We start from the raw sequence: 19641 nt of genomic DNA, 5'->3' as shown, positions 1-19641 counted from the left end.
AAACGAAAAACGTCATCAAAAGGTAAAGCGAATTAAAAAACATAGCAGAACAGGTCCTGACGTACAATTCAAAGCATTTTCATTGACTTAACCAAAAAACGACCTAGAACGGACAATGAGTGAATTGGGAAAACCATTTCTAAAAAAATCAGATGAAAAAAACAAAAAAAAACAGAAAATCAATGTCAAATTGCTGCTAGGGAGAACAAAAAACCACTAGTGAGATATGTAATTTTGATTCTAAAAAAACTAGGTCCAGAATGAGCTGTGAATGGATTGGAAAAACTATTTAGAAAAAAATCCGATCCAAAAAATCGAAAAAACAGTAAAAATCAGAGTTAAATTGCCGCATGTGAACAAAAAACCACTACCGAGAAACCGAATTTTTGTTCAAACACCGTTTTCACACTCTACTTTAAAATTAGAGCAAAAAAAATTTGCGCCGCAAAACCACTCGCTTTTTCGCTCCATTTCCTGTTTCGGCGTGACCAAAATCACTACTCCAATTTGACTTCAAAAATCAAGAAAATGTGTGAACAGATCTTAAAAAAAAACATAGCCGGAAGAATTCCCGAAACGACTCGAAGGAGAAAATTGCCCATACTTATGACTAAACAACTAGAATAACTATTGTGAACATTGAACCTCCACAAATGCCACAAAAAATTTAAGGAAGAAAAGAAACGGCATTCAAAAACAAATTGAACAAAAAAAAATTAATGAGTTTTTTTTAATAGTACAGGGAAAACATAAAGCCGAGTAAAGTTCCTCTGCAATTACAGTAATAAACAGCTCGCAAAAACAATGGGCAAGTCATACTAGGCTACAAAACTTGTCTTAAAAATTAAAAAAAAACTGCAAAAAAATAAGAAAATGGTTTAAATTTTCTCAATTTTTCTGTCAATTTTCCCAAGAAAAAAATGATTTATAGCACAATAACTTTAGTCAATTGGTATCTGAATATTCCTTAAGTATCACGCTTCTATTCAAATCCCACTTAGATCAGTAAAACAAAAAAAACAGGCAAAAAATCATTAAATTTCGTCTAAAAATCAGCAAAACTGATCCAAAACCTCCAAATTAGCTTTAAACTCAAATTAACTATTTGAAACCTTCAATTCATATCAAAACAAGCCTTAAACTAATACAATATCATAATCAAACCTCATTACCATCAAAAGTTGCAAAAAAACTGCTTTTAAAAGCCGCACGTGAACAAAAAAATTTCGCTCGCTTAGAAAATTTTTTCACATATCAATTTCTCGCTCTCTCAAAAACAGAGATATGAACAAAAACCACTCTCTTTTCGCTCCGCTCTTCACTTTTGTTCAGCACCAAAATCACTCCAAATTTTTTCACGCGTTTAATTTCCCGCTTCAAAAATCACTCCAATAAAATTGATTAAAAAAAAGGACTTCTCCAATACTCCTCTTCGAGTCGTAAAAAAGACAGCGCCCCAATACAATTCAAATTCTTTGAATTGTAAAAAACCAAGCGCACCGCAATATAGCTTCGCTCAGCTTACAGCTTCGCAGCTATAAAAAAAGACAGTGCCCCAAGACAATTCAAATTCTTTGAGAGTTAAAGGCGGCTATTTAAAGATTGTACTAATCAAAACGTTGTACCAACCCAGCAGCGCAATACAATTTCTTCTCCAAAGTCGTAGTACTGGAATAACATCTGGCATTGTTCATATTGGCCACACTGGACCACATATCCATTCTGGGGTTATAGCACTCAACTCCAGAAAGGTGCTGGCTCCCATCAAACCCCCCACATACATAGATCAAATCATCAACAACTGCGACACCCGCGCCTGATCGGCCAACTGATAATGGAGTCACAGTCATCCAACGACCCTCTCTAGGGTCAAATCTGTTCACCTGGAAAACAAGCAACCCACTAATTTTAAAAGCACCGTAACCTCACAGCGTGTCTGATCGACTACAATAGAAGCTATTATAGAAAACCAATTTTAAGCTTAGTTCAATAATGTAAAAGTGATATTTAGAAATCTCATCTCTGATTTACGTATTCCGCTGCATCTGGAAATGCTTAACAAGCAAAATAAATTAACTTTTAACAATTTAGTTGATGTAAAAACAAAACGGTTGTTAGGTTTTTAGTTGATTTAGCCGACTCCCATAATCCCGATTGGGATCGAAAGAACAGAAAAAATAAAAGATTTTCGTACAAAAATGTTTATTAAAGTGCGAACTATTTTGATGCCATTACGTAGTTAGACATACTCTTGTTTCTTAATGAGGTTATTTATGGGTTTATCCCGTTTCAATTCTTGATTTCGTCTTTATGACTCCGTTCTTTTTAGATTGCTTTGCTGAGCAACTGATGTTTGAGAGCGCTTTGAGCAGAATGAACCACGAATAAAGCTAGCCTAGAAAAGTAAAAATGAATAAACGCAAACACGCAAAATATTTAACAAGCTGACTTACGGTACAACGAAATAAATTTTTAATCGGCAAAGTCACAATCCGAAAAGTCAAAAAATTACAATTGAAAAACTCCTGAATCGACACGAAGTAAAATTCAACTTATACCATAGCCTATCAACAAACTGATAAACCTATATAAACTCATTATGCCATTTGAAACATAGCTGGCATATTGTCAGAGAATAGCCGCAACAGCTTCGTAGATCTGCAGTCAAAAACATAGTAAAACAAGCAGTGCAAAAAGAAACTTCTTTTCATTGAATTCTGAGATGTTACATTTTGATGTAAAAACCTGTATAACTTATTGCTATTTCTTTTTAGCTGCTCTTAAACAACCTTCAACACAAATTTACTTGAATTTATCTTTTTGAATTAAAGTGAAGAAAAGTCAACTTTCAGAGTGAGTTCACTCAAGTGTGACCAAAAACTTAATTATGCAATTGAACAAAACAATTTGCTCATATAAGAGTGAAAATGACGTCACGCACGCAATTCAGTTGAAATTGCATGAACGAAGGAGGAAAGAGCAGATTAGAAGTGATTGTGACGTCATATGGTCGCAACAAAAATCTTGACGAAATAAAAACGTTGCCGGAAGAAATGAAGAAACAACCCGAAGTAGAAAAGTCACCATCCTCACTGTACTAATGCACAGTCTACATAATTATGGTAAACATTTTGAAACAACAACAGGAAAAATATGAGAAAACTAACTGACAGAAACCGATACACTATCTGATAAAATTTGATTTTAGTTGAGGCTCCAAAAAAACTATTAGTAAGGGAAACTGTTAGTTGGTAAAACAGGTGGTTTGCAAAAAAATTTGAAAGATAACATTTTAAATGAGTTGGTAAAGAAACTAGAGGAAAAGAGATGACGGACAAAATCAAATATTATCTATAAAAAGACCTTAACAAATTTTAAAGGCAATTTTCGAACAAATAATTTGACAAAAAAATAATTACGTTCTCTCAGACACCCAACCAATAATTGACAGAGACGTACTAAACAACAACTAGATAAAAAAGTCAAACAAAACCGACTAACGTCGGGCGAATTGCTCTCAAACGACCGGTTGGCTTCGTCAGTAGCTAGCCACGGGGGGGGGGGGGGGGGGGAGGGCAACAGCGCGGTGGGGGTGGCGGCAATAGTGGGGGTGGGGGGTCAACGGGGGGGGGGGGTGTCTCAACCTCTAAGAACCGCCCTTCACACCATAAGTATAAGTATAAGCCCCCAAAACAGTTTGAGCTGAAACAGACCTGAAAGGCTCTAAGAGCACTTAATGCCCGCTGGGCGCTACCTGTTTATCCCGTTTTTGAGGACGAAAAGTCAAAACCGTCAGACGAAAAATCGGTCAAGCGAAAAATCGCATAAGACCGACATGACTAATATAATTGCTACAAACTTCGTTTGAGAGCAATTAAAAATTTGAAAAAAAGAGAACTGTATAATTGATTTAAGTCAAAAGTGCCCTGTTTACATTCTAACATTCTTCCCAAAAAATATTCCAATAACTTCTTATAGCTTCTTCTGCCAAATCTGTGATTTATGCAAAACGCAAAAGAGAAGTATCAAAAGACTAATGGAATCTGCCAAGAATAAAAAACCTAATATGAAATTTGCATAATTTTTGTTCCAGAAGGCCATGTCTAGACTTGAAGTGTCGCCTCATAGTAGCAACAACTATAGAATAACTCTTAACAAATAATGAAACAAGAAAAACTGCAGCGAAACGCGTAATATCAGAAGAAATAGGCGTTAACCATAAAAAAATCCGAAACTCGGCAAAAATTTGCTTGAATGTAGCCAATTTTCTTCAACAAAAACATTTGAAAATATTTATTAGTCAAAACGAAAGACCACTAAAACTGCTACAAAAACATATTTCAATCACACAACTCCGCAACTGCTATCGGAAATAGAAGCAGAGCACACAAAATGCTAGAAAAACTTAGAAATAAGGAAACATTGCAAAAATAGCTGAAAAAAGAATCTTAAAGTGTAATAATTGCTTCACATGATCATAATAATTGTGTAAAATTTGCTTCCAGACAAAACTTAACTAATTTAGAAAATTGAGAAAAATTTTAAAAAAACTTTCAAGTAACTTTTGAGTTAAAACTAAAAAAGTGCTCTGAAAAATCCACACGTGATCCAAAATTTCACTCCCTTAGCGATACTTTCACTTAATTTTCCAGTTCTCTCTCAAATAATATGAACAGATAACCGATTTCTCTCTTCCTGCTACTCTTAGTTTTCACATAAAGCATTGACTTTTACATCCTGTTCCAAATGCACTCCAAATCGATCAAAAAATAAGTATTTATATGTATTTAGCAATCATGACTTGAAAACATCACACAGTCATCATTCTGTCTAAACAAAAAATTTAAAAAGATTAAAGAGATTTGAGAAACTAAAATACTTTGCAAAAAATGTCAAAATATATGTTTTCAAAAATGTATTAAAATTGAAATAAAAAAAACTAATTTTCATTGAATTTCAAATATTAAATGTCAAATCAGTTAATAATATCACGAAATTGAACCAATGGCTGGGCACAGAAAATAATTCTATGATTTTTAACCAAAAACAAACAAAAAACAAAGAAAAATTGGACAAAAATCGCAAAAAAACGGATTAGTATGTTTAAAGTTTTATAAAAAACAAAAAAGACCTCACGTTCAAAAGAGTTGTTCAATACACAAATTGCCAAACTAACGGTGCCACATACACTGAATTTTGAAGAAAACTCACAGATCCAAATGAGGAAATTAAGGAAAAAAATTCAAAAATTAACTATGAAGTTGAAATATGTGCCCATTTTACACTTGAAAAGAATTATTAAGCTCTGCAAAACTTTATGGTATGAATTTCAGAAAGTTGCGGATTAATACATCATCGATCAAACACTACTTCTGCTAAAAAAATAAAGTAATAAAAATGGGCCAAATGGACGATAAAACGGCTAAAAACGGTTATCTATATGCGCCGGTATCTCAAGAACAAATTTCAAAGTCGAAAAGTCATTCTTTAATCGAAGCGCATGATCAAAACACTTCTCTCGCTCAGAAAAAATTAGTTCACACGGCAATTTTACCCTTTCGCCTAAAGGTCAAAACACCGTCTGAACAAATAGTACTTTCGGTAAAAAAAAACCTGAAGAGAACCAACACTCTTCGAGTCGTAAAAACCGAGAGAAGACCAATAATAGCCTCAGCTGTGGCTTTGCTGCCAACTTGAAACCAAGTTGGCAGCCATTTTGATTTGGTAATAATTTAGTGAGTGAAATGAATTTAACAACTTAAAACTTGTCAACCAATAAGATAACATTATGCAGAATCGAGTGTGTGGCCTGGCAAAAAATTGGCCATGAGGCAGAACTACAAAAGAAGCTCAACTGGCCGGATTTTTGCAAACTACCTAATTGAAAATACAATTGACCAGCTAAACAAAATCGCTATAACTGATATTTGAGAGCATAGAAATTAAATACGTCGTATTTTTAGCCGTTGCAAATACAAGAATATATGAAACGCATTTCATAAAATTCACTTCTCATTTCCCACAGTGCTTGTGTGAAAGGTTACAGGGAACCCCCTTTTAATCTTTAAATGGTGTCATATCTACAATATACAAGTTGATCAAATTATAATCGCTCGTAACTTGCTTAATCCCAAAACGAATAGTAATCATCTGCAGTTTAGATCATTCATTCAAGACTTCTAAACAAGAAACGCTACGAGATGTAAGTCGTTCAGAAGAAGTGTCTACAGGTTCAGAAACAGTCCCACAAATTCATTCAGGCAACCAGATTCACGTGAGGGAAAGGTCACTCCAATTCAAAACACCCACAACTTCAGGGAGTTCTTAGGGTCCAAAAGGATAAAGAACGCGACCTCGATTTAATCTCTAACGACAACACAAACTAAGTGACATAAAAGACATACGCGTAAGAAGAGAACACACAAATACACACTTTGCAGACAAAAGGTTTGGCTAACGAGAACTTGATTAACATGCCCATCAGAAAATTGACGTATTAAGGGTCAAAGTAAATCAAAATCAAAAGGTTAATTATTGGCACCATCACAACATCATCTTTGAACCTACTTCAGCTCGTAGGATTAAACCAAATTATAAACTTACAATTTAATACTACAGAAACGCATGGTTCATGCAATACTTATTAATAGATAATCGAACGAACTCACATGAGCAAAAAATAGACATCTTTTCTCCCACCTTAACAAGTGAGATTAAATATGAAATTGCTCCCCACTTATTGGGCGAGATCAACTTGTAATAGGAACTCTCCTCTCTCATTAGAGATTGAATGAAGGAATCCCCAATGTTGGGCGAGTAAAAATGTTGTTTAGGTTAATCGCCAGTTGCTTGCACAACTATAATTATGAGTCACGGGCAAGTAGCACTGTAGCTGAGGCCTGTTTGATTATAACAGACAACGACTGAGCCAGTTGGTCAAAAGGTATTGAGAATCTTCGAGGCTGATAATTTCGGCCGTAGGCAAACAGTGCTATACGTTGCAAGACTTTTTAAAGTTGGCGATCAACATCATGTGGACTAGTTAATTTTATTAGTTCACGTCAAGTTAGAACAGTTAGTTCAAAAAGAAAAAAGGAGATGAATTAACCAAATTTTTTTCAGTGTCAAAAGTGTTCTAACTCGGCTTGCAGTTTCGATTGGATTCTAAAACTAAACTTAATTCAGCTTCTAAACTGAAAGCTAACAAGCTTTATACCAATATCAGATAGCAAACACTAATGAACTTTGATAACCAAATTTTCAATGACTTAATGACCGGGCTTTATCGGTTTATCCCGTCCCTTTTGACTTTGACAGTATTCACCACAATGCGTAATTCAATGCGTGAACGAATTTAAAAAACATTCAGTGAGGTAAGTCAGAAGTCAAAGGTGAAAGTTGTGACTTATGTAAAACGAAAAACGTGATCAAATGTAAAGCGAAATTTAAAAGAAGCGCCTAAAAATAGCTGTTTGAGAGGCTGACGGCGGCTATTAAAAATAACGAAAAATAGCTTTTTCAAAAAAAATTTTCAGATGATGCTCCTGTGCATAAATCAAACAGCGTCCTCAATTCCTTCAAAGAAAAGTTGTGGGAGATACTGGAACAGTCAGCAAATAGTCCCTATCTGAAGTCAATTGAAAACTTATGGTCAACTGCGAAGCAGCAATTATTAAAACATTTCTTCAGCAAAATTTGACGGGAATCAGAGTCAGAATCGTTAATAGTTGTCTTATAACTTGACAAACCGTCTATTAAAAATCTAAAAAGATGAAAACATTTATGACCCGTTGCTAGACAACTAATTAGAACTCAAAATATTGTATTATTTGATGTTTGTGGAGCTTTTTAAAAATTTTTTCGTGTACCAAGCCTTTTCGTACCATAACGTATGCTGCTATGCTTTCAAATTTCCATCGTCGAGAAAGCTATGCTTTTGAAAGAGGAAGATGCAGCAAAACGGAGATAAAAGTATCCATCATCCAAAAGCAACTCGGCAACCCAGAAACGACTAGGTTCATTAAACTGTTACAAAAGTAGAAAAGGTTAAAGCGCAACTATTCAATATCGTTTCCCGAAGCAATTGTCAATTAAAAATTGAAGGTTCCAAGTACGTAGATGAAATCAACCAAGTGTGGAAAATAGAACACCAATAAAGTGAAAAGACGCTCGGCTTTAAAATAAATGATCATTGGAAAACTGTCTCACAATAGGTAAAAATGGTCATTTCACGAAAATTATAAAAACAATTAAGCAAATTTAAGCTTATTTGAGTGCAAATAATTGGTCACTTCTGTTATAATGGTCAAACCAAAATGGATAAAGAATTGGAGAACAAGACATGCAACAGTTGCTTTCTGGTTTTTCTGGAATCGATACACAAAAAAACAAGTGGCATCTGATATCTAGGCTTGGTAAAAAATTTCACGCAGTTGAAAATCATCAGAATTAATGACGAGAAAAAAAAATAACAACAAACACCTCAAAAACTCAATTTGAAAGGGTAGACACTAAATGGAAAAAGTAGAGTCAAAGTAAAACAAACTTCCGGTTGAGAAAATCAACACAAACCAATTTAAGCCGAATAAATTGCTTTCAAACAAGCGCAGCAATTTATTTCAGAGTGGGCTGCAGTAAAGAAAAACTTTCTATGCCTGAAAAAAACTCTGGCTATGGCGGGATTCGAACCCGCGACCTCCTGCGTCCAACACTGAAGAACTTTTCATCGCTTATCCGCCACATTTATTGCTTTAGTTAACTATATATTTCGCTTAAGCAACGCAAACATGACTTCTCAATAAAAGCAATCAAGGTCAAGCAAACAATCACGAAGTCAAGCGTGAAGAAATTACTCAAACAGTGAAATTGCGCCCCACTTATTGAGTGAGATCAACTTGTAATAGGAATTCTCCACTCTCGTTGGGTGAGATTGAATGAAGGACTCCCCTATAGTTGGGTGAGTAAAAATGTTGTTTCGGTTAATCGCCAGTTGCTATAACTATGGGTCACGGGCAAGTAGCACTGTATCTAAGGCGGGTTTGATTATAACTGAAAACGATTGAACCAGTCGGACAAAAGGTATTGAGCATCTTCGAGGCTAATAAATTCGGCCGTAGGCTAAGAGTACTATTTGTTGCAAACCTTTTAAAATTTCATGATCATCAGCATGTCCACTCATCAACAGCATGTCGACAACCAAGATTCCATGTTGGGAATACTAAAGTTTATTAGTTCACTTCAAGTTAGAACAGTTAGTTCAAAAAATAATTTCCTATAAATTAGTTTGTCAAATACAATGTAACTTGATTATTAAGCACTCGTCACCTAAATTCTCAGCTTCAGTCGAACACAATATCCCTTTTCGGTGAATTAGGCAAAGCCAAACCCAAAAACTATGAGCTTTCAGAAAACAAAAATGAACAATATAAACCGGGGCACCATCAAGTCACCATTTAAACGGGATGGTTAGAGTCTTTCTCATCCTCATCTAGTGAGTGAATGGTACATCTTGGACAAAATTGCACACCTGAATCATCTTTTTCTAATAAAAAGAGCGACTTAAAAAGAGGCGATGGGGGTTCAAATATTTGCGCGCGGATTTAACATCCGACGCTGACGGAAACACAGGGGAAACATACACTACGGTAATAAAATGCTACATACCGCACAATTTCTGCTCTTTAAGCTTTATTCATGCTCAGGTTTAAACTGCGCTAAGGCCTGATAAAAGGCGCGATACTTGGAAAATTTTAACCAGTTTTCATTCTCAATTTCTACTCTTACAAAGGAAAAATGGTTAAGCTCCTTTGTTCTTTTACTGTTCGCCATGCAGTTGCAATTCGATATGTGCAGTTTTGAAACATAGACGGCAAATTGCCGGAAAATAGCCGCCGTTGACGCGCTTGATGCACATCGGGATTGAAACAGAAAATGAAAAAAAGGAGATAAATCGACCATTTTTTTCTTTTTTCCAGTGTCAAAAAATGTTCATATTTGGCGTGCAGTTTCGGTTGGATTCTAAGACTAACCACTCGGCTGTATAGAAACAATCATTGAAAGAGCATCTCACAATAGGTAAAATCGGTCATTTCAACAAACAGAAAAACGCTTTAGCAAAGTCAAGCCAATTTGATCTAAAAAATTGATCACTTCTGTTATAATGGTCAAACCAAAACGGATAACGCTAGTCATTTGGGTCGAAAACGAAGACATACACCAGTTGGTTTGTGGTTTTTCCGGAATCGATACACAAAAAATAAACAAAAGTGGCATCTTAAATCATGATTTGTCAACAAATTTTCACGCGTTTACTGAAAATTTGCTGAGTTAATGACGAGACAACAAAAAACATAGCCGGCAGATAGCAGCGATAGACGCTTGTGGCCTACCGAGAGTATCGCAATAGGTAATGATCTGATCTTAGTTCAACTGACCGATCTGAGAATAGTGAGGCCATCGTAGCCTCCGATGCAGTATATCATATCAGAGCACACCACAATAGAGGAACCCTCTCGTCCAATTGACATTCCCGGCATCATTTCCCACTTGTCCAAATTGGGGTCATACACTTCCATTGATGACAAACGGGATGATCCGTCGAAGCCTCCGGCCACGTAAATCTGAGCAGAATTGGCTCATCATTGTGAGTTAGCCAGGACGTTGTCAAATTAATCGGACCTATTCTGATAAACTCGGCTAGGTGTTCTACAGCATCTTAATACAACATTGCGGCAATCGGTCAATTCATTTTATCCATTTTGAAACAAAATAACTGATTGTTGATTTAAGTGAAGAATGGATAACAAAAATTAGTTCAGATTCTTGAAGAAAAAAATTTTTTTTTTGCAAAAGATCTTATTTGTTTTTATTACTATTTCAAAGCCTTGTGAGTTACCAAGAAGTTTTCCGGGACATCTGACGCAGCAAAAAACATCTATGATAATATTTCGCTTCTATTTAAATACGCTGCTTTCTATCAGTATCTTGGAAGCAAAATGCGGTTTCGAAGCCTTTTTATTCCAACAAATGACTTTTACACTTTCCTTTAATTTCAATGATTTTTAGTGGGAAAGAAAAGCCACATTCAAGGAGATAAAAAAATTAGGAGCGCTATAATAGCCGCCTTGAATTGCTGACGCGGCTATTAACAATAGAACTCTACTATCAACAACATAGCCGACAGACTGCCCGAAAAGCTGTGAAAGAAGACTTGTGTGCCGTATAATAGAGATAGAAACAGATACAGATCTAAATCGAAAAAAAACGACGCCGCTCAAAAAGCTAGGTAAAAAACATTCAACGATATAATAAGCTTGTTAAAAATCATTCCGCAGAAGCTTTTATTAGGGACCTTTACTGCACAAACGAGTTTCTTTGACCAACTTCACAAAAAACCGTAATATCAACTAAAGCCATTACTTTTTGTATTAAACCAGTCAATCATTACCTCCCCAAGTCTGATCTAAAATTGGTGAAATTTAAACCACTGTCACAAAGAGAAACAGTATAGCAAAATTTTATATTATTGAAAACGTTTGGTAACGTTAAAAAGTCCGAAAAAATTAGGATGGTCAAAATACTGATAGGCTTAATCATATGACAGGGCTATCAGTTGCCCTCAAATAATTCAAGATTCTAGTCTCAAAAAGATCGAGAAAGCAAACGGCAGATAAATCTTAGAAACAAAGTTTAATTTTTCAAGAATGCTCAATTTAAGAAGCAGAAAACCACTACAAGTAGATTTCTAATCACTGCAATTAGGACAAAAACCAAACATCTTCTTCCTTGTTGTATATATGCTAGACAAAATGATTTCATACTAATTCAAAAATGAAACTAATCAGAAAAGACAGAAGCAACAGAATAAAATTCAAAGGCCATAAATCGCTCAAAAGCAGTACCAAGGCCGCAAAATTGCAATAAAAAGTATTCAGTGAAAACTTTGGAAAAGGTTGTCTAGCAAACTCTCAGTACTGCCTTATGTTGAATGAAATCAATTGCAAACAGAAATGACAAAAATCAAGAAACTGAAATCATTCAAATTTTTTAACAACTAAAAATCAATACAACAAATGTAAAGGAAGAAGCAAGGACAAAGCTAGAAGCACACAAACTAGAATACAAAGAATATGGACACCATGTAACAAACACCGTAACAAAAAGACTAATTCATGATTATGGAAGTTAAAAATCAAAATAAAAAATAAAAAAAAAATACATTTCTTTGTTTAGCATTCGAGACATAGAAAATACAACGAGTCATCCGAGACAATGATCCAGAGAAAAATTAACTAAAAAAATCGGGAAATATGTGTCAATTTTAACTTCAAACGCATTTTCAGGCTATGCAAAACACTGTTGTATCAATTTCCGAGGTTTACACTTCAATATAGCATCGAACAAAAATTTTTTCTACAAAAAACCAAATTACAATCTATACGGTTATCTATATGTGCCATTCAGTCAAAAACTACTTTTCAAAGTCAAAAAGTCATTCACTAAACGCAGCAAATGATCAAAAACTTCTCTCGCTCAGAAAAAATTAGTTCACACGACAATTTTACTCTTTCGCTTTTAGGTAAAAACAGCGTCTGAACGAATAGTACTTCCGGTAAAAAAAAAACCTTCGAGTCGTAAAAAAACTAAGAGCACCGCAATATAGCTCCGCTCAGCTTACAGCTACAATTATTATAGTAACATTCATTTCGTTTTCCAATCCAATCATGGAAGAACGAAATTCCTCTTAACATCCCGTTCTAACAATTAGGAGTCTAACTTTGTCTCTGTATGACACGACACCTGCCAGTCCTCTCCGGATGTTCATGCTGGCCACATTCTTCCACTGCATGCTTCTGCATGGATCAAGCATACACACAGAATTCAGTCTGTTGGCATTGTCGTATCCTCCCACTACATAGATGTTGCCTCCCAGTTGGGTTGCAGAGACGTAGCGACGACGGGAGGGCAACGGCTGTAAATACATCAGATCTATGAGTTGAACAAGAGATATAGTTGATCGTATTGTCTACCTGCTTTTAAGGCTTCATTATAGGTTATGTGACTCTGCCTGAAGACACTTCTGGCGCTCGTCACTTCATAGCGATTCGAGATGTTCAGCCAGAATTTTGAAGTGACTTCCACAGAGTCGGGTGATCTTGCCCAAAACGCGCACTTTGCAAGCTTATAAATACTGAAAGTTTGTGGCACTTTACCCCTGGTTATGTATATAGGTTACTTCCGGCACAGCAGACCTTCATCATTTTCAAACTCGCAAGTGCGATCTAATTCATAATGCATGTGATATATTACAAATAAAATTTTCATCTATAATTGCACGTTCTCCATAACAAAAGGGCGCATAATTTATGGAGGGAAATTTGGCCTCAAATCAGGTTTATATCACCACAGATTAATAAATTGTTACTATCACATGACAAATTGCAGGTTTCGTTTTTTATGCCTCCCACTAACAAATTTTAAGTCGTTGTATACCACGTTAGTCGATATAAAAGCACTTAATAGCGCTTTGTAAAAAATGCCCACGAAACTTGGGGTGGGGGGGGGGGGGGGGGTAGAATAGATCCCATCAATGAACACATGCACAGGACAGGAACATTTCATTACAATAAGCTCTATGATTTCGGATCTCACCGGCAACATTGACCACTCGTTGTTTTTGCTCTCGAATTGCTCAACCACATCAATTGGCTGCTGGTTGAGTCCGAATCCACCCACGATGACCAGAAATTCCTTCAGACTCACTCTTGGCAGTGTCTTCCGGCTCTCAAGTTTGGACCGCATGTCTGGTCGAAGGTGATACCTGGTTAACATTACGGAAATAAATGGGGGAGGGAGGATTTTTTTTGTATCTTTACCACCGAGTCTCCAACTAGAGACTAAAATTTCTCTGTTATGATCATTGGTGGTCGTGCTGCTTGAACTACGAAGACAAATTCAGCAGAATTATCTACAACCATTTAGCAAGAAAAGGCTGAGCTGGAACTAGGCACCTTGCTGCGGTCCATACACATTAATGTCCTACTGGCAGCTAAATCCAACAGATGCCTCTTTCAGTGCACAATACGTCCCTCCATTTCTCATAACCGATATTGGAGAACCAAACAAATCAGAAGAAAAGCATTGACTGTAAAAACATAAATCTTAGCTAATATCCGAAACATAGCCGACAAAATGCCAGAAAACAGCCGCCGTTGACCCCCTTTAAGCGATCGTACGGTAAAACGTAATAGAAAGTTAAAACAAATTAAACAATTAATGCAATCATTATGCTTACATCTATTGCATTGACAGACTTTCTGCTTTCTGACCTATCATTTCTAAGGTAGTTAATTAACCTCTTAGCTTCGTCCAACAGATCTCGGCACACAAAACTAGTTCTGATGAGTGGTTCCTGGTCAAGCACGTCTGTTATGTATTGTGGGGACAGTAGAGGCAAGCGCACGTGCTCCAATAGGGTTGCAAAGAAGACCCGTCTCTCCTCTAGACGATGACAGACCCACTTGATCACCGCTTCATAAACTGGCTCTTCACTGTCAACCTGTAAATAGTTGCAATGATACACCATACTATATCCCGTTTTTGAGGACGAAAAAATAAAAACGTCGGTCCAAAAACTCTTCACGCAAAAAAAAACCACATGAATAACTGCCAGAAAGAAGATAAATTCCTACAAAAAGGCAAAATATATGATAATGAAAATTATATAAACATTGCGATGGGGAGGGGGGGGGGGGGGGGCAGTCAACGAGGATATTCACAACGTCTTTTCAACACTACCCTTGCATCAGAAGTTTAATCTTAGGTTTGTTATCTAATATGGTAACAGTGAATATGTGCCTCCGACCGTGATAATAAGCTTCACAAAGAAACAAAAATTAGATTTCATAAATAAACCTCGCTAATTCGTGATTACAAACCAAATGAGAATCTTTTGAATTATGACAAAAACTTGAAATCTCTTTTGCAATCAAAACTTTCAAAATCTCTCGGTATTATTTTATGTGGCATCAATTTATTTTATAGTTTAATAGTGTCTGCACTACTGCAGCTGGTGTCGTCAGCAAAGGAAACAACATCAAGCTTTTCGCAAGCTAAATGTAAATCATTCATATAAATAGTAAAAAGAAGAGGGCCAAGAATTGATCCCTGAGGAATGCCATACTTTACTTGCTCCCAATTTGAGAAAACACCAGTTCAATACAAACTTTGTATTGTATTGAATATAGGGTTCCAGACATTTAAACGCATTTCCTCTAATTCCTCAGCATTCTAACTTCAGAAGCATGAAAATAAGATGAATTGTGTCAAAAACAATCTCTAGATCGAAGAAAAAAGTGTACAGACAACTATAAAGGGATTGGTATATCAACTTTTCCGTAAACTCAACACGTGCTTCAACTGAGCTGTTTGTTGCGAAAACCAAACTGTAATAAAGTAAAGAGAAAAGTTTTCAAAGTAAGAATAGTCGCAGTTAAACATTGTCATTACGAAAATTTTTCTCCGTACGATTAGTGAAACTGGCCTGCAGTTGTTTTCATCCAATTTCAACCCGGATTGTTGCAGAGGTAAAACTTGTTGTTTTTGATGGAGGGAGGCAAATTCAACATCTTTGAATAATTGATGCGACAAGTTAGAAAATCGATATTCTCTGGTTCCAATAATGTAGCTAAAATGTTAATAACAAAGTCTTCGTCAGTAGAAGATATATTATTCAGGTCACTTATAATTTCCTTGAATGTTTCAGTTGATAAAAAATGACATTCGAACCCTATTCAGAATCGGTGCACTGTTAACTGCGAAGTGATCGCTAATGACGCACGCAACATTGATAAAAAACTTACTGATAACCATGTATTTTCCAGGGCTGACGGCTGATTATGATCTTTCCAGAATTGACACATGTGAATTATTGAGGACATTGCCACCCAGCAGACTTAAAAATTAATTTTATCTTTTGTTATTAATGTTAGATCTGAATTTGTTAGGACAAAAGCATTTCTTGGATTCACGATATGCTAAACCAAACTATTTTCTCAAAGACTTAGGAGGTTTCTAGCAGAGCAATATTGTTCATGTTCCTTTTGCCACTTATGATGATGTATGTACCTTTCTGATCTTAAGTTATTCAGTTTCCTATTCTTCTGTTCTCATTTTTTGGAAATCGCTTTGTGGCTGTCTTATAGGAGCAAAAATATTAGAAACTTTCAAAATCATTAAAGATGTTAAAAGCAATCGATGGGTTAAGTGAAAACACTCTTTGCTCTGTTTTTGATCAATTCTTAATAAAAGTCGCTTAAGTATTTCCTCTACAAAGACCGAGTTTTTGCCGAATGGATTTTCCCTGAACAATGGATGGTGCTCTTTTGACTCTGTATAATGTCCAATTTATCCGAATAGGTTTAGTGATCAGAGCAGCTTTGATGTAGCAGTACCTCTGCTTTATCGCTTACAAAATTTTGATAGGATGATCCAAACATGACAATGTAGACTCGGTTACTTGCGTTGGTAACTCCCAAAAAATTATTGGCGGCAATTGTACTCAAAGTTAATTACTGAATTTGTCGATTTATATCAACATTGAAATCTCCGCAAACTATGAATGGTAACAATTTTTTACTCTAGTTTGACAGTCCTAAACTAGTAAACTTAAAAATGCTAGTTAACTTGAGTTAATAGGTCAATGCTGTATTGAAGTTTTTGCCAATTCATGACTTGCCTCCTTTTAAAACGGGCATAACTCTGCCAATGATTCAGACTGTGATTATGTGAAAGATAGGAACCGAATAATAACTTTATAAAACATAAACCGACTAATGTTAGAAAAAATTCTTTCGAAAGAAAAGCGAAATATGACCATTTCTGAACGTTTTGAGGCTCTGTTGAGTAAAATCGTTTAAACTTTTTTGTACAGGAGCAAATCTGCATCTCTTTTTAACAGTTTTTTGTCGGACTATGACTGATTGTAATCTGCTAGTTATCAAAAAATAAGAGTCTAAATTTGATAGGACCTCAAAGTCATCAATATCTAGCTCATGTAACCAAAAACTAGGACTAATTTTTGAAAATTTCCCTCTAGCTCAAGTGAGCTGAAATTGTAACTTAAAGTTGCGCTATAAGAGTTCGCATTTCTCGTTTTTCTGACCATTGCATAACTGTAACACTCATTTGGACAACTATTGTCCGAAAGATGTTGTCCAAAATTCTCATTTTCTGATTAGCTTTTTTCAAATATCGCAATTCGATTACCTTATATCTCACTACGGCTAGTTTCAGAGTGTTAATCCTCTTAGAAGTATCTGAGCTGGGTAGGTTCACTAAGACGACTTTCGATTTTGCTTCAAAAGGTCAAAATACTAATTTTGTTCAGTTACTTCTATGACTCAGCAACTCCATACGTACATCTGCTTTCGGACGCTGCCTGGGAGAAATTTTTCACGTGTATGAAAAACTCACCTTGATTAATCAACAGATTGGTGGCAAATTGACGAAAAATCTCTGCGTCGATGTTCCTCTGATTTAGGAGAGGTTTAGAATCTGCGATAAGCGGAATTGTTCCACAGATCCGAGCAGTGCTTTTGAGAAGGCTTGCACTGGTGCAAACCAATTCAGTTTGTAGATTTTTTTGCTCCGAACAGGCTATAAAGAAGCTGAAATTACTGTTGCTCAGCTTTTTGTTTGTATTAATTGCTGTTTTTTAATTCGAATATGTTAACTTGTATGTATATGATGTAAGTATGCATGTATGTATGATGTGAAAGGTATGTATTCATTGCTGTTTTTTAATTCGAATATGTTTACTTGTATGTATATGATGTACGTATGTATGTGTATGATGTGAAAGGTAATGAAGTCTCGATGCGATGCCTTTGAGTTGAATATTTAAGTTTTTGAAATACATTTCGATTTCATTTAAAACTTATCCTACATGTATATCAAAAACAATATTGATTAGTTGGTTCTTTGTTTCTCCTAAAATCATTTTCTATAATGTCGTTTCAGTATTTGAGAACATCTCAGATCTAATTTTTGTGTAAAGAGCTGCAAAAAGAGTAATCAGTTTGACATTATGCTAATCCCTGGTGGTGATGCATCTGCCATTGCCCGTATTTATTTATGGATTTTCCGTTAAGAAGATAAAACCCGAAACTTTGAGCTCAACAACAAAAGGGTTCACTGGCCTGCTCACCGAACGCTGCGGGCAAAACAGTCTAGTGCCAGGCGGAGTTGGAGTTATTGCTAAGCGTGGCAGGTTTGAATGTTTGTTTGCCTCGAAATTAGTTTGCATCTCCTCAGTTCCGACTTTCTTTAGCTGGTATTTTTTCAGTAAAAATGAAATCAGTTAAGATTCTCATCAGACTTTTGTGAAAATTGCAACATTTTAAAATACTTTTATTTTTCGAAAAAAAATCTAAAATAGAACTCTTAAAAGAATTAGTGTTGAGGTTTTCTATTCCAGTTCCAAAAATTCGTAGTCTGATTCTTCTGTCTTGTCCGAGGACGCGATTCAGGCAGCAAAAAGACGAAATTGTGCCCTAGTACCTGAAACCTGCCAAAATGAAGAAAGATAGTTTTACGGTTGCCAAAATCGAACTCATCTAATTATTCTCACAACTCGAGTTGGCTTTTCTCGTTTTCGGCCCAGGCATAACTGTACCACTCATTTGAACAGTTATTATCCAAAAGATGTAATCAGAATCATATTGGAATAAAAGCTGTGATACATATAAAAATCACCTTTTTGATTCAGGACCGCAATTTTCTTGTTTTTTCATAAACGAATTGCAAATTATGACTAAAATTGACCGCGTATAGCTGTCTCTTGGAGCCATTAAATTACGACGCTCGACGATTCGGATCCTTTCTGTTCAACTGTGAATTTAGAATAGTTTGTCGTTTAGCTTGCCCAAAAATTCGCAAATTCTAATAAGCTCCTTTCCCAAATATCGCAATTCGATTATCATATATCTGACTACGGCTACTTTCAGCCTGTTATTCCTCTTAAGTAGAAGTATCTGAGCCGGGTAGGTTCTCAACGGGGACTTTCGATTTTGCCTCAACAGCTCAAAATACTAATTTTTTTCATTGACTTCTATGACTGAGCAACTCCATACGTACGCGTGACGTCATTTTTCCTATGCTAGGAAATTTGAGTTTTTAGTTCAAGAGTTGATTGAGGTTTTTGCTCTTACGATACTAACCTGGTTTTAAAAAAGATTTCTGTTCTCACTAAATAAATCAAAAACTGTTATTTAAATTCTAATTGAAGGTCAATTGAAGCCGATTCCAAACTAGAAATCGCCGCAATAAACTTTCCTCTTAAATATCTACTAATAATGGTAACATATTGCACTATGACTACTGTTGACCAGTTAGTTATCATCATTAGAAAAGACTTATCTAGTCGGGATCTGGAAAACAATTTTTAAAAAATAGCTGTTGTAACCAACAACTTGAGATTGTTTGCAAATTGATCAATGATGCGGCGCAAATTGTAATCAATTTTTTCTTACGTCATTAATAATAACAGAGTCTGCTATCGACAGAAAAAAGCAAGGCTCCACAAAAATTTCAGGCTCTCTCCGGTCAAAAAAAACTGTTCCAGAAAAGGAGTTCTATTTCAAA

The 19641-nt window shown here is 35.6% G+C and overlaps 1 protein-coding gene across 1 annotated transcript in view; it reads right to left on the bottom strand.

The window, feature by feature from the left end:
• Window positions 1–19641, bottom strand: part of LOC142354795 (kelch-like protein 12) — a 41337-nt gene that overhangs the window by 3524 nt on the left and 18172 nt on the right. Inside the window, exons 4-8 of the mRNA XM_075407170.1 lie at window positions 14355–14557; window positions 13651–13819; window positions 12776–12970; window positions 10434–10619; window positions 1630–1883 (exon numbers count right to left, since the gene is read on the bottom strand). Coding sequence (XP_075263285.1) covers window positions 1630–1883; window positions 10434–10619; window positions 12776–12970; window positions 13651–13819; window positions 14355–14557 — 1007 coding nt within the window. The remainder of the gene's footprint in view (window positions 1–1629; window positions 1884–10433; window positions 10620–12775; window positions 12971–13650; window positions 13820–14354; window positions 14558–19641) is intronic.

This window comes from Convolutriloba macropyga, unplaced genomic scaffold, assembly GCF_964194025.1.
Source record: "Convolutriloba macropyga unplaced genomic scaffold, txConMacr16.3 SCAFFOLD_644, whole genome shotgun sequence".
NCBI lineage: Eukaryota > Metazoa > Xenacoelomorpha > Acoela > Convolutidae > Convolutriloba > Convolutriloba macropyga.
The sequence above is the reverse complement of the archived record's forward strand: the minus strand, read 5'-3'. Positions and strand labels throughout refer to the sequence as shown.